General features: G+C 41.4%; 1 protein-coding gene across 1 annotated transcript; it reads right to left on the bottom strand.

Annotated features, from left to right (window-relative positions):
- Nucleotides 1–487: 487 nt before the first annotated feature.
- LOC112050688 (uncharacterized) lies at nt 488–12,688 on the bottom strand. Its single transcript, XM_024089006.2, has 14 exons — nt 12,677–12,688; nt 11,992–12,115; nt 11,318–11,464; nt 9,284–9,459; nt 8,376–8,570; nt 7,639–7,854; nt 6,865–7,045; nt 6,087–6,300; nt 5,441–5,585; nt 4,414–4,542; nt 3,517–3,665; nt 2,484–2,724; nt 1,518–1,664; nt 488–826 (listed from the first exon to the last, which is right to left on the bottom strand). The coding sequence occupies exons 1-14, from the start codon at nt 12,686–12,688 to the stop codon at nt 758–760; spliced, it is 2,145 nt and encodes a 714-aa protein (XP_023944774.2). The 3' UTR covers nt 488–757.
- Nucleotides 12,689–13,874: the final 1,186 nt, after the last annotated feature.

Genomic DNA, 13,874 nt, shown 5'->3' with positions numbered 1-13,874 from the left:
TATTAGAGCTAGGGAGATTGAATTGAGAAACAAACTTTTTCTAAAATGGAAATCGTATTGTATGTTATGGTAGGGGAGCCCGGGATGTTAAATTTGCAGTTACTCGAGCGTCATAGGGACCGATTGCATTTGGTAGAATAAATTATAGGAAGGTCATTTTCCTTTTTCTTTTCGCTTTTAAGCTTTTAGCGGTGGAAAAAAAAGACTTAAAAAGCAATTTTTATTTCAGTCAGAGTATTTCTGAGGGCCTAGTGGCAGTTTGATACTGTTACTGTCACGTAACGTAAACGCGAATTTCTAAGGAATTGAAACAGCGCCATCTAGTGGCACTACTGCACAACTGTTTCAATTCCATATAAATTTGCGCTCACGTCAACATGATAGTAACAGTATGAAAATATTTAAAACTCCCACTAGGCACACTGAAGTTAGTTTTTTTTTTGTTGCCCTAAACGTACTCGCCAATATTAAGGGCTCATACTTGGTAAAGGACTTGAGGTACTCAACAACGTGCAAGGTCTAGTCCCTTATGTTTATCTGCCGCGCTCGAGTAACTGCAAAAATCCCCTCTTCGGCTCCCCTATTATTATATTGTAATACTAATAGTACATAAAAACATTCTATATGGAAGTTCATCAAGTATAAATAAAACTACGTCTTTGATTAATGCATTTTAAATATTTTTATTCAAAAAACACATACTGTCTTGTCAAGTAGCATTGCTAGTTTACAGTGATAACATGTCAAAAATGTGAAGTCAACATGGCTGCGCACTGGAAGTTGCATGAAGGATGTCTAGAGCATTGCACAGACCTCTGTAGTTTACCTGGAGAATAATTTAATTTAATTTAAATTATTTTTATTTTAATGGGTTACAACGCGTGTTGCGGAGCTCCAATGCCAAGCCGCGCAGACATGGCGTGTTCTGAACTGACTTCAGATTTTCTATTGAAACTATCAGCACAATAATCTCGAAGGTTTTACAGTGACCCATTATTTTATTTTTTATTTAAATTTTCAAATGAAGAATAAGCAATGATAAAGAGCACGCCGGGCGTGTTTACGTAGTCATGATTGACAGGAATAATTTACATGAATAATGAATTTAATAACAGCCAATCTAAAATGGGGCGTGTCGTATTTCTGACACTACCTACTGAATCCAATTTTAGAAATTCATAATAAAAAAATTTAAACGAAAACATTGTGTTATTATTCTCATTAAGAGTTTCTAATTAATAATAATTAATCGTGTACGTACTGTAAGGCAAGAGTGGTATTGGATTTTCCCGATCGATGAACATCACTATCTTTTAGTAGCTTATTAGCTATTTAAATCTGAAAGGTACTAGATTTTATCGTAGCGTATCGTCCGTGTGCGGCGAGTCCATATAAAATGTATGAAAACTACAGGAAATATGCCGGTAGCAGCGTTTTGTGGTTGTGACCGGTGTCCCATGTGCGGGAGCCTTTCATATCTCTTGTCAAAAGTATTTATACATAATATTATGCCTAACCTCGTCTCCACAACCTCTTCTGTAGCCAAAGCACTTGTAGATGAGATCTCTCTCGCGAGCTGACACAAGCGACAGTAGTCCGCGCCTGCAGAGGGCGCGCTCCACTGCTCCTCGCGGTATCGTGCCACAACGCTCTTTGTCAGAATCCTGTGAAGTAAAATGAAAAAAGACCTATGAACGATGATTTTCCTTCTCGATCAGGCATTTTCATTAGAAGCTTTAATTATTATTTATAGTATTGGGCCATCGGTAGTTACATAGGTAGGTAACAGATGGCGTGACGATTTATGAGCACTAATTGCCGGGGTTTGAGGAAATTACGCAGTATTCAGTAAGTTTCGACACTAAATCTATGACACCTATTAGTAAGTATACGAAATTGTGTGTTTATCACAGATAAATTAATTTTCTACGTTTATTTCCAGTCAGTAAAATGAAAAGTGCAACTTTCATTGAAATGACGTTTTACTAGTAAAATGACATTTCAGTGACAGTTGCACTTGTCATTTTACTGACTGGAATTCATAATAATCGTAGAATACCTATCTACTCACAAATATCTAGGTTAATTTGTTAACAAAGTTCTTGTAATTTTAATAATAAATAAAACAATTTTATTATTATTAAAATTAGAACCACTTCAAGAAAAATATTCAAAAGCTCGCTTATGTTTGTGCAATATTTCGTAGCTTGAACTCGAACTGAACTACGTAGTGCGTTATTAGTTCAACAGATGACGCTTGAAGTTACGTTCTAGACCCTCTTATTACTAACCGGGATAGTACCGGTACATTTAAACTGCTTAAACATGTCTAATAAGTATTATATTATATAGCACAGTCTTCGCTTACCATCAAACGAGACCTTGAACAAATTAAGAAAATTTAGAAACTAATTTTATCCGAACTGGGACTCAAACCCAGTACTTCCAGGGCATAAAGCAAGGCATAACTGTGACAGAAATACCTTGAAAACCTCCAGTATGTTGGACAGCTGATCGGGGAACTTCGCCAGTTTGGATAGCGCGCCGGCGACTATGTTACGCTCCTCAAAGTTTAGGTAGTTGAGCGGGGAGTCAATGGTGGGGATGTGTGGGACGGGTTGCAACAAGGGAGCTCGTTCTAGACCACTCTGCGTTAGGGCTTCGCCCACGGTTGCGCAGAATCTCTCGTACTCGATGTAGCGTCGACGACCAGGAGCGCAAAACCTGTAACAATCATTGTTATTAATGACGCATCTATAAGTCTATACAATAGATGGTAGATATAGGTAGGTGTTGTAGTTGTTTTTGATCCTCTAAGTTTATTTATAGCATGGTTTATTAGTTTTAGTGGGAACATCAACATACACCCTGTCGTTGTACCTACGAGTAGGTATATTATGGTGTCCACTGTCCATGACAAAGGTCGTAAACCGACTATTACACATATTCTATGTACCGAAAACGTGATCAACGGAAAAGTGATTGCACATCTTGTGCTCATCCAAAGACCATAAAGAAGTAGTACAATTTGCTAAGGTGCCAAAGCCAGGGTGTTTTGCTGAATTATTGTTGACCACAACACTAGATGGCGCTAAATGCCACCATTATTTATAATTTTATTTTATGCGTTACTATTATTTTTAACCCCCAACGCAAGGGGCAGGGGCATCTGTCTGTCAGTCTGTCTGTCGCACCATAACTCCCGAACGGATGAAGCGATTTCAATTTGTTTTTTTTCTTTTAAAGGTGACTTACGGGCGAGTGGTCATAGACATGTTTAATGAAAATCGGTTGAGTTGTTTAAAAGTTGTGGAGGGTGAAAGTGGGTAAGAACAACCGAATGTCTGCAAATATACACGAGTGCGGTCTCAAATGATAGCGCACTGAAAGAGAATATTGATGATTTGATCGACAGTGTAATTAATAGTTTCATGACATTCGGGGGTTTTTTTAAATTTTCAATTTTATGTTATGTTTAATGTAGTCTGCCATTCAAACAAATTATGACCCACTTACACTTCCATGAGGGTATCCATTTCAAGAGGCGTCAAGGCCAGCCCGGCGGTGGCAAGGCCGCGGTAGAAGTCAGCACGCGGCACGACCAACTCCCTCTGCTTGTCGAACTGAGCAATGAAGTCCCGCGGACGTAGGCCTTCACGTACCATCTAGAGAGAGGAAACTAACTTTAGTAGGTGGAGTTTGTCTATTTTCGAAAGCCTTTGGCCAAGTAGTGGTAACATATTCATAGAGACAAGCGTTTGACAATACTGAAAGATATTGCGTTGGTGTGTGTGAAGGGACGTTCTTTAGCGAAGTGAACCTTGTGCTTTAGGTGATTAGGAAACACGGCTGCAACACACGTGATACAACGTCATTGGTTTCGAACCCATGCGGGGCCCTTAGTCATGCGCTGGTTCTTGCTTCGACGTTGTATCACGTGAGTTTTAGCCGTGTTTTATTAAATAAACTAGCGGACGCCCGCGACTTCGTCCGCGTAGAATTTAGTTTTTCACAAATCCCTCGGGAACCATGGATTTTTCCGGGATAAAAAGTAGTCTATGTGTTAATCCAGGCTATAATATATCTTAATACCAAATTTCAGCTAATTCGGTTCTGTGGTTGAGGCATGAAAAAGAGAAACATATCATCAAAATAATCAGTTTTCGCAAATCTCGGGAAACCATGGATTTTTTCGGGATAAAAAGTAGCCTATGTGTTAATCCAGAGTATAATCTATTTCCATTCCAAATTTCAGCTAAATCGCTTCAGTAGTAGCGGCGTTATAGAGTAACAAATCTCCAAACTCCATACAAGCTTTCGCGTTTATAATATTAGCAGGATATGAATAACATTCACGATAGTTTATACGCAAGCGTTTGAGGATGCATGAAATAAAAACTAGATTCCTTTTACCTTCCCTTTAATTTTAGCGAGGATGTGAACAATGTCCGTCTCGCGCGGGTCGGCGGCGTGAGAGTGAGGGCCGCGCACTGCCACCGACGGGCTGGCGATGGTGGCGCTCTCTACCGGTCTCTCTTCCAGCTGGAACCGGAATAAAATACTTTTGGCTTGGCTTGTTGTTGTATCAGCTCACATAAACAACAATTTGAAATAACATTTTCGTTACTTTTTTATGTGACTTATGTCCTAGAGAAGGCCTGCACTTGATTAGAAACTATAATCATTCCTGATGGAAAGCAGTTATGAGTTCGAAGCTGGAACCGTGGAACGCGCTTGGATATAATGCCTATTCACTCTGTGAGCTGCGCTGACTTCGACAGCACGCCAATAAGCCCTTCAAAACCGATTTCTGCGACAAATCACGGGCGCACCGTGGTTTGTACGCAATAACGACCTCCATAGAGACTTAGATTTACCCTCAATAGCTAGTTACATGAAAAAGCTGTCTCGAAAGTATTTCGACAGAGCTGCTATCCATTCCAACCAACTAGTGGTTGAGCGCTGCAAATACACTCCCAACCTTAACGCTAACTTCAAGCAGAGGCGTCCCAAAAACGTCCTTTACGATTCAGACGATGACTTATCGACCGACAACACAATCACAAGCTACACAGCGTCTTCGCCAGCGAAGACGAGGTCCCCGATATCTAACCATGAAACCATGATAAATAACCATGCCTACGCGCCTCGCGAAGTGTCTGTAATGTTCGGGTAGCACGTCTTACTCCGCACTTTGGGTATCGGTCGTGTTTTTTGTAATGGAATATCTGTACTTGTGCTATTATTTATTCCGTGGGCATGTTAAGTAAATGATGAGTTGTCCCTTAGTCAGTAAAATGTTTATTTGGCCGCCCCCTGAACATGCCGCCTGGAGCATGGGCCCCGGCTGAACCCGCAGTCGTCGAGGTAGCGCTGCTCGAGTGCCCGGAGCTGCGCCATCACGCGACACGTGCCTGTCGTTGTGTCTACAATGACTCGCCTCATCCAGCAGCGCCACGTAGCTGAACCCGCAGTCGTCGAGGTAGCGCTGCTCGAGTGCCCGGAGCTGCGCCGGCGTCGGCAGCACGCCGAGCCGCGCCAGCACGCGCCGTACTTGAGCGCGTGACACGTGCCCGTTGTTATGTCTACGTTCAAACAACATAAAATCTTCTACAGTGCCACAAACTTTTCTGACGCGGTGGTTAAAACGTCGCAGCGGTCGCCATCAAGCCGTGATAGCTAAGTGGATACGACCTCTGCTTCCGATTCCGGAGGGTGTGGGTCCAGGGCATGCACCTCCAACGTGTCAGTTGTGTGCACTTTAAGAAATTAAATATCACGTGTCTCAAACGGTCTCATCAGTCTCCTCTTAGAATGAGAGGGGTTAGACCAGTAGTCCACCACGCTGGCCCATGCGGATTGGCAGACTTCACACACGCAGAGAATTAAGAAAATTCTCCGGTATGCAGGTTTCCTCACGATGTTTTCCTTCAACGTTTGAGACACTTGATATTTAATTTCTTAAAATGCACACAACTGAAAAGTTGGAGGTGCATGCCCCTGACTGGATACGAACCTACGCCCTCCAGAATCGGAGGCAGAGGTTATATCAACTGGGCTATCACAGCTTACTATTAGTTACATACTCATCGTGGTCCCCGAACGAAGGTCTCAAGTCGATGGAGCGCTCCTTACAAGCCGCGCGCACTCGCAGCAGCGCCGTCTGCGCTAGGTCGAGCTCGCTGTCCGGCTGCCCGCCGCGCTCCGCCGCTGATCCCCGTGCTGGCAGCTCGGCCACTGCCTCCGCTGTAGCACCGGCCACCACATTTGGGTGTTTCTCTAGCTCTTTTATTGCGAATACTGTGAAAAGAATACATTTGAATCCTACTAATATTATAAACGCAAACGTTTGTATGGATGTTTGGATGTTTGTTACTCTTTAACGCTGCTACTACTGAAGCGATTTGGCTGAAACTTGGATTGGAAATAGATTTTACTCTGGATTGACACATAGGCTACTTTTTATCCCAAAAAAAATCCATGGTTTCCCGAGATTTGCGAAAACTGATGATTTTGAAGATATGAATGTTTGTGACTCTTTCACGCCTCGACTACTTAGTTGAATTAGCTGAATGTTAGAAAGTTTAGTATTGAGATATATTATAGCATGGATTAACACATAGGCTACTTTTTATCCCGGAAAAATCCATGCTTCTCGAGGGATTTGTGAAACACTAAATTCCACGCGGACGAAATCGCGGGCGCCCGCTAGTAATTTATTAAGAGTGTTGGGCAGTGGTGTAAAATTAAAATTATTACAAATTGTATAATTCCTTCTTTGTTACTGTTAAAAATCATGTTTTATAATATTAGTCCCCAAGGCGCTTTTGCACCTGTGCACGTCACTACTGTGGGGTTCCTAACCTTGATCACAGTCGTCCTCGAAGGTCCGCCAGCAGACGCGGTCGGGGTCGTTGGGGTCCACGTAGTGCTGGATGATGCACATCGCCTCGGCGTTGCTCATGATGCTGCCGAGACCGATCGCGTCCAGCGCGCGTCGGAACTGCTGGCGGGCTATGCGACCGCAGTTCAACGGGTCGTAGTCCTGTATGTAATAAAAATTACCTATCAAAAGTGATAATTCAAATATCTAAATGAATTTAAAATTTGAATTTTGAATTGTGATAAAGAAGCATTTACAAATTTCCTCATTTGATCTGCATGATGCCATGCACATCGCGATCAACACACGACGAGTTTTATCGGCTGTCAAGCCATTAGAGCTTACTTGATCGTCAGTGGCTGACATAGAGGTATGTGTAGTGGCGTAGCGTGGGTTTCAGCTACCCAAGGCCAACTGAACATTAGCCGCCCTCAAGTTAAAATATGTTAGTCAACAGTCAAGATACTACCACCGCTTCGGAAGAAACATAAATATGTACCTAAGACGAAATTATACGTGGCCAGCCAAACTTTACTGCAAGCTTTAAAAGGAATAATTTTGTGTTAGATTTTGTTTAAAGAGTGCATATTTGGATTTTCCTAACTTCAATTGACAAATCGTGGCATTTGCCGAAGCCCCCTTTCGTATGCCACTCTATTGGGGCAATTGTCCCATTTGCCATCTACGCTCTGGGTGTGTGACTAAGCTTTTAATGAGACCAAGTTATAATAAAGGATTTTACAATTACTACTTACTCTGAAGAACTCGGAAACTCTTATCCGCCGTTGCAGAACATACTCCTGGACGCGCATCATCAGATCGAGGAGCTGTCGCGTCGGCTTGGGTGGCTCCAGCGCTGGATGGAAGACATCTGAGGGTCCCAACTTCGATACAGGCACCCCTGCGTCGATCTCCGGTCGGACCAGCTTAGGCAATGTTGTATCGATCACTGCTTTCGGGTTATTGTACGCCTGTAAGTGTTGAATGATATTCAGGTAAAGAAATTTCGTTTTAATTACAGAAAAAAGAGAAATGAGTCTAGTATTGTTACAAGCTTTTATTTAACTGTGTCATATTGATCTTTTTCTCTTTCAAGACTTTCTTTGTAAAAATCCTCATTAGAGTTAACAAGTAGGGGGGCCTTATAGTTACACTCTTGTGCCTCAGAATGAACGTTAAGCCGTGGGTTATTATCATTAAAACCTAATAGTGATAAGGTACTAAAAATCCAGGTTTTCAACATACCCACCAAACATAAAACCATCGGAACACCCTCAACAGCATTCTTCAATGCATTGGATCAACAAGATGGATCCAAGTATCGCCACACATGGGAGCTTCGTCACAACCAGAAATGCATCATCACTTACCATCAGGTGAGATTGTAATCAAGAGCTAACTTGTAAAGAATACAAAAAAAGCAAAAAAGCGGCCTTTTGTTGCCGTAGCTTGGCTCCCATTGAAAAAATGACGATACAATACTAGTGCTTACTGGCCCCAGTCCTTGGATACCCTCCTTCTTGACAGCATCAACGGCTTTGATGAACTCCACGTAGTCCAAGGTGTAAGAGTCCTTGATGAACCGGCGCACCAGCAGGTTGAAGTCCTCGGGGGTGACAATCACGCCGATGTAGTCCAGAATGCGAGCGAAATGAGCGAAGGTTATACGCCCGTCATTTTTGGCTACCTGAAACAGGCGAAAACTGAAGGTCATCGCTTATTAGAGACAAGCTGCACCCTGTCAGCTTCACCTTGTTGTTCGAAAGCAGTGGCGGTGCTACACCAACCAGGGAATTCGGCGAAAGTAACTTTCAATACCCAGTCAAGAATTGAACTGGTAAACAACAACAACTCGGGGATTCTCAGAGTAAAAGAATAACTTGTAAAACATTATAGTGAGGACCTCGTATGTGCTAGGCTGTTGACCGTCGACCGTCGCCTACGTCTAATACAGAATCTTTTGGATAGCTTGCGATCGGGGTGATCCGGTGATGCTACGGAGTTATATAGTGATCGTATAACTATATAAATGCACATACAGTGTACCAACCAACAGCAAGAGGTGATGAATGGCTCTAATGGGCTATGAGTATGACCTTTTATGTAAGTACGTCATAGAGTGGTTGGTGGAGTCAATGACAATGTAAAAAACCTTCATCAATTAATAAAAAAAAAGAATAAAATGGAAAACAATAAAATAAGTCTTTATTGCACATATTATAAAAGTAGTTACAATGAAGGTGCAACGGCGGTCTTATCGCTAAAAGCGATCTCCTCCAGACAACCTTCAATGAAGAAAGGAAAGCGGATAGTGCGATAAATTAAAAGTTTCATAAAGTAAATTTTTTAAAACGTCTATTTACACCACAGAATAATTATGATCCAGGATTAGGAACTTACAAGTTCATAATCCTGGAAATAAGGCTTCAGTGGTAGGTCTCGTTGTGCGATGGTGGCGAGCAGACAGCACAGGCGGCGCGTCTGCCACTGGTCCAGCTTGTGGCACTGTGGTTCTGGCGGCGGAGGGCATGCTTCGAGGAGGCAATCTGCTGACGTCTTATCTCGACCGCCAGCATCTGCAATTGATATACTAAGTTATGGTGAAATGATAAGCGCCAGTGATAAGCAAAATAACAACGTTATCAGTTTTCCCACTAAAGGACCAGATCCTGGGCCCTCTTTATAGGTGACTGAGGGGATGTAAAAGTCAAAATTCATTTATTTCAAATAGGCTTAGTTTACAAGCTCTTTCTTATCTTTCTTTCTTAAGATAATGGTGATAATAATTATTCGAAAACATAAAATTAAAGTTACGAGGGTTCCAAACGCGCCTTGGTACTTGGCCTAGTAGGTACGCACAATTTAGAACTAGCGCTGGTCGCTAACTCTGGCCCTCATAAAAGACTCAAAGTCACTCAGCGGGCGATAGAGCGAGCTATGCTTGGGGTTTCTCTGCGTGACGCGAATCAGAAATGAGAAGATCTGCAGAAGAACCAAAGTTACTGACATAGCACAGCGAGTCGCAAAGCTGAAGTGGCAATGGGCAGGGCACATAGTTCAAATAGCCGATGGACGTTGGGGCCCTAAGGTGCTGGAATGGCGACTCCGCACTGGAAAGCGCAATTTTTGTTCGATCTCCCACTAGGTGGACTGCGAACATCAGGCGAGTTGCAGGGAGTGCTGGATGCTGGCGAATCGAAACCTTGTTGTTTGGAACTCCATGCAAGAGGCCTATATCCAGCAGTGGATGTCCATCGGCTGTTAATGATGACGAAAGCATGTTCCCGGTACGTCGATTCGGCTATGGCTAGGCGATGTCTCGCTTAAAGCTGGTCGTTCTCAGGTGAAAAGCTAGGCTCCACCAAGGCGTTGCTGTAAGGAGTTTGAAATACAAAGAATAGGTCCGAGATGACGGTGACGATCCATTTGCAATATTATGTACTATGACTTTTAAGCGGGTTTATCTATAGCTGTAAACAGCTAAAACTATTTCTAGAATTCCCGGCAATATGTGCTAAAGGTCACAACTCACAACACGAACAAATATTTTGGAAAAATGCTGCTATGTCTAACATTTTGGTTATTAGTTTATGTAATAACGATTTCGCCGATATCCCGATACCTAACGCAATTTCTACATGAATGTTATGTATGAAAAATGTACTGATCGCACGTTTCACCTTCGAACTATATACGTATGAATATTTATCGAACAGTCACGCTATTTCGTTCCTGAAGTCGTTATGCTCGAGATCAATAGGCAATGTATTTCTAACGATGTTTTTTTGGCCATTATTTGCTTATTCCATTTTACTTATATTTACTCTTCGGTGTAGTGCAAACAGTCGTTAAAACCATAGACGGCTGGGTGGCGCAGTCGAAAGTGACCACTGCAGACAAGGCCGTGAGTTCGATCCCCACAATTAGAAAAATGTTTTCATGTTGGAAGCTAGCTTACGATGCGCGGTTTCACACGCGTGATTCCCTTTCGTTCGTTATCAACCCATATTCGGCTCACTACCGAGCTCGAGTCTCCTCTCCGAATGAGAGGAGTTAGGCCAATAGTCCACCACAGTGGCCCAATGCGGATTGGCAGACTTCACAATCGCAGAGAATTAAGAAAATTCTCTGGTATGTTGGTTTCCTGACGATTTCCTGAATTTTTCAAATCGGACCTGTAGTTTCTAAGATTAGCGTGTTCAAGCAAGTAAACAAACAAACTTTTCAAGCTGTATAATATTCGTATAGATAAAAATGGTATTTTCCAGCATTTGGGTGTTTAAAAACATTTATTCGTAAATAGGTATCTGTGAAAATTTCAACTGTCATCACGGTTCATGAGAGCAGCCTGGTAATAAAACGACGAATGGACAGCGAGGTTTTAGTAGTAAGGTTCCGTTCTGTCATTTGGGTGCGGAACCCTAAAAAGGTTACCTTCTCCATGTATGATCTGGCAGAGCTGGTGATAGAGCACGCGGCCGTCCTGCGCGCGGAAGTAGTCGGCTAGTTGAGCCACTTCAGCATCAGACAGGCCCAGCACCGCGCGTAGCGGGCCCGCGAGGATTGACACGAACTTGGACTCTGGGATGAAGAAAAATAAAGGGTTATTAATTACTATTTACTATCAACAAATATTTGGGTTATTTTGCGGTTTTCCACGAAAAACCGACGAATCAAAGCAACATTCCATGGTCGCCATTCCATCAATTTGGGACTCCAACGTCCATCGGCTCTTCCAACTATGTGCCCCGCCCAATTGCCACTTCAGCTTCGCAACTCGTTGAGCTATGTCGGTGATTTTGGTTCTTCTGCGGATCTCCTCATTCTATTTGGCTACAATTGTATATTAGTAATAAAAGAATGTCGTGTTAGTTACACTATTATAGGCTGAAAATTGGTGGAGAGGTAGCTTAGAACTAAGAGATGGATAAAGAATACTTAAGGTAGGGGGTAGGGGTAGAGTTTCACGCGGATAAAGTCGCGGGCTTCCGCTAGTGCTTATCTATTTTAGAAGCATAGGTTGTCAAACTTTCATGCCTTCAAAAAATTAGATAATAATATGTCTGTCTATCGCAAGCACTTAGTTTAAAAGGGAAGAAAGCGATTACCAGAAATCAGGGAGTTGCCCTCAGGATCCAGGGGCCGGTACCAGTCCCACAGATTAAGGCCCACCCGGAAGGCTGCGGCGCGGATCTTGTTGCAAGTCTTCCAGACATCCGCCAGGCGTACTATCTACGTACAAAGAAACTGAATTATTGTTTGACTACTACTAAAATTTCAAAATATCTCCAGCAGATAACCCTAAGCCTAAAACGTGCACGACATCCCGAGACGAGAAAAAACAGTTGTCGATCAATAGCGGCGGAGTCTGAAAAAAATAATAAGAATAAAAGATTAAAATATTTCCAAAAAATATTACAGAACTAAGTAAAGTAATCGATTGTCTGTGATATCCACACTAGGTAGGTAGGATTTCCTTGTGTATTTTCGAAACGACGAAACAGAATACGTAGTGTGTAATATATATAGAAATATATCTCTTTCGTTGTGTTGGGACGAAAGAGCTAGAATTGGGGCCACTCCGCCGCTATTGGCCGACATTTGCCTTTTTCTCTACATGAGATATGTCGTTGAATTATGCTAGGCCTAGTGACCAAGGACGAATAAATATCAAAAAATTATACCTATTATAGATCAGCGATAAAGATGAGATAAACTGAAAGTGATGAGACGAGCTTTAGCTTAGAATATTGCTTAGATTATGGTGATAATATAGTATTTTTATAGATTTACCGTATCATGCATTTTGAAAACCCTGATTAAAACAACTTGGTTAAATTTTCTTTGCTTATATTACCTAAAATTTGGTATTGTATTACAATTTTCAACGTAAATTTTTATTTATTTAAGGAAACACGAATTAGAAATTTAGTATATCTGACATTATTATTATTGATCAGAAATTGACATTTAAAATTTTCATTTTCATATACTTCATTTCCGTCAATTGCCAGTACGTATATTACAAGAAGGCTGAGTTCTATTTATACTAATATACTAGCGGACGCCCGCGACTTCGTCCGCGTGGAAATCAATGTAAACTTTCAACCCCTATTTCATCAGTTTAGTGGTTGAATTTTAAAATTCTTAAATCACATTATACATATTTTGTATTTTTTTATGATTTATGTACAATTTTTTAAAACTGTAACTCTAAAACTGTAAGTACTTTCTATACGAACTTTCAATACCTATTTCACCCCCTTCTATTTTTATTGTAGGCTCAAAAAGTACCTATGTTTTGCTACGAGGTCCCATTGACCATTATACTAAAATTCATCTTGATCGGTTCAGCCGTTTAGCTGTGAATAGGTAATAGACAGACATACTAGAGGTAAAGTAAAGTATGGTATATATAGGTATTGTAGGGGGTAATCTCTGGATCTACTAAATCGATTTTGAAAATTCTTTTACCACTAGAAAGCTTCGTTATTTGTGAGTAGTCCCCGTATTCTCACGGGAACGGGAACTACGCGGGTGAAACCACGGTGCTTCGGGTAGTGTATGAGGGAGGAGGCTTGCAGGTGTTCAGCTTTCTATAGTTCTACACTCCTCTCTATTATGTGTGAGGGGGCCTAGAGGAGTTCTATATCCCGTTTTTCTTAAAAGAAAAGAAGATGATATCATCATTATACAGAGCTGGGGAGTATTTCCCATAACTCTGGGGTTATATTCTTTACTGAAAATTAATTAAAAATGTTCTAAAATTAACATTTTCGGAGTAAATAATATTTCTTTTGTAAATAGATATTAAAATGTGTCTCTTAATAATGAAATAATGACGTAGCCAAACTTTAAAATTTTAATATGCAAGGATAGTAAAAGCGTGTGTTACATGGATAGTCGGAATTATATAAATTACTTTGTATGAAAACAAAAATCTTTTTATTTTTTAGTTAAAAAAACATTTGCTATGCATTTTGGCTCCTAT

This window comes from Bicyclus anynana, chromosome 10, assembly GCF_947172395.1.
Source record: "Bicyclus anynana chromosome 10, ilBicAnyn1.1, whole genome shotgun sequence".
Lineage (NCBI taxonomy): Eukaryota > Metazoa > Arthropoda > Insecta > Lepidoptera > Nymphalidae > Bicyclus > Bicyclus anynana.
The sequence above is the reverse complement of the archived record's forward strand: the minus strand, read 5'-3'. Positions and strand labels throughout refer to the sequence as shown.

Excerpts from the sequence above, each read along its gene's own strand:
- LOC112050688 (XM_024089006.2), bottom strand. Across the intron at positions 7,855-8,375 it reads GTATCCAAGGACTGGGGCCA|GCGTACAATAACCCGAAAGC; the intron begins GTAAGCACTAGT and ends CAACACTTACAG. Across the intron at positions 6,301-6,864 it reads CGAGGACGACTGTGATCAAG|TATTCGCAATAAAAGAGCTA; the intron begins GTTAGGAACCCC and ends TTCTTTTCACAG.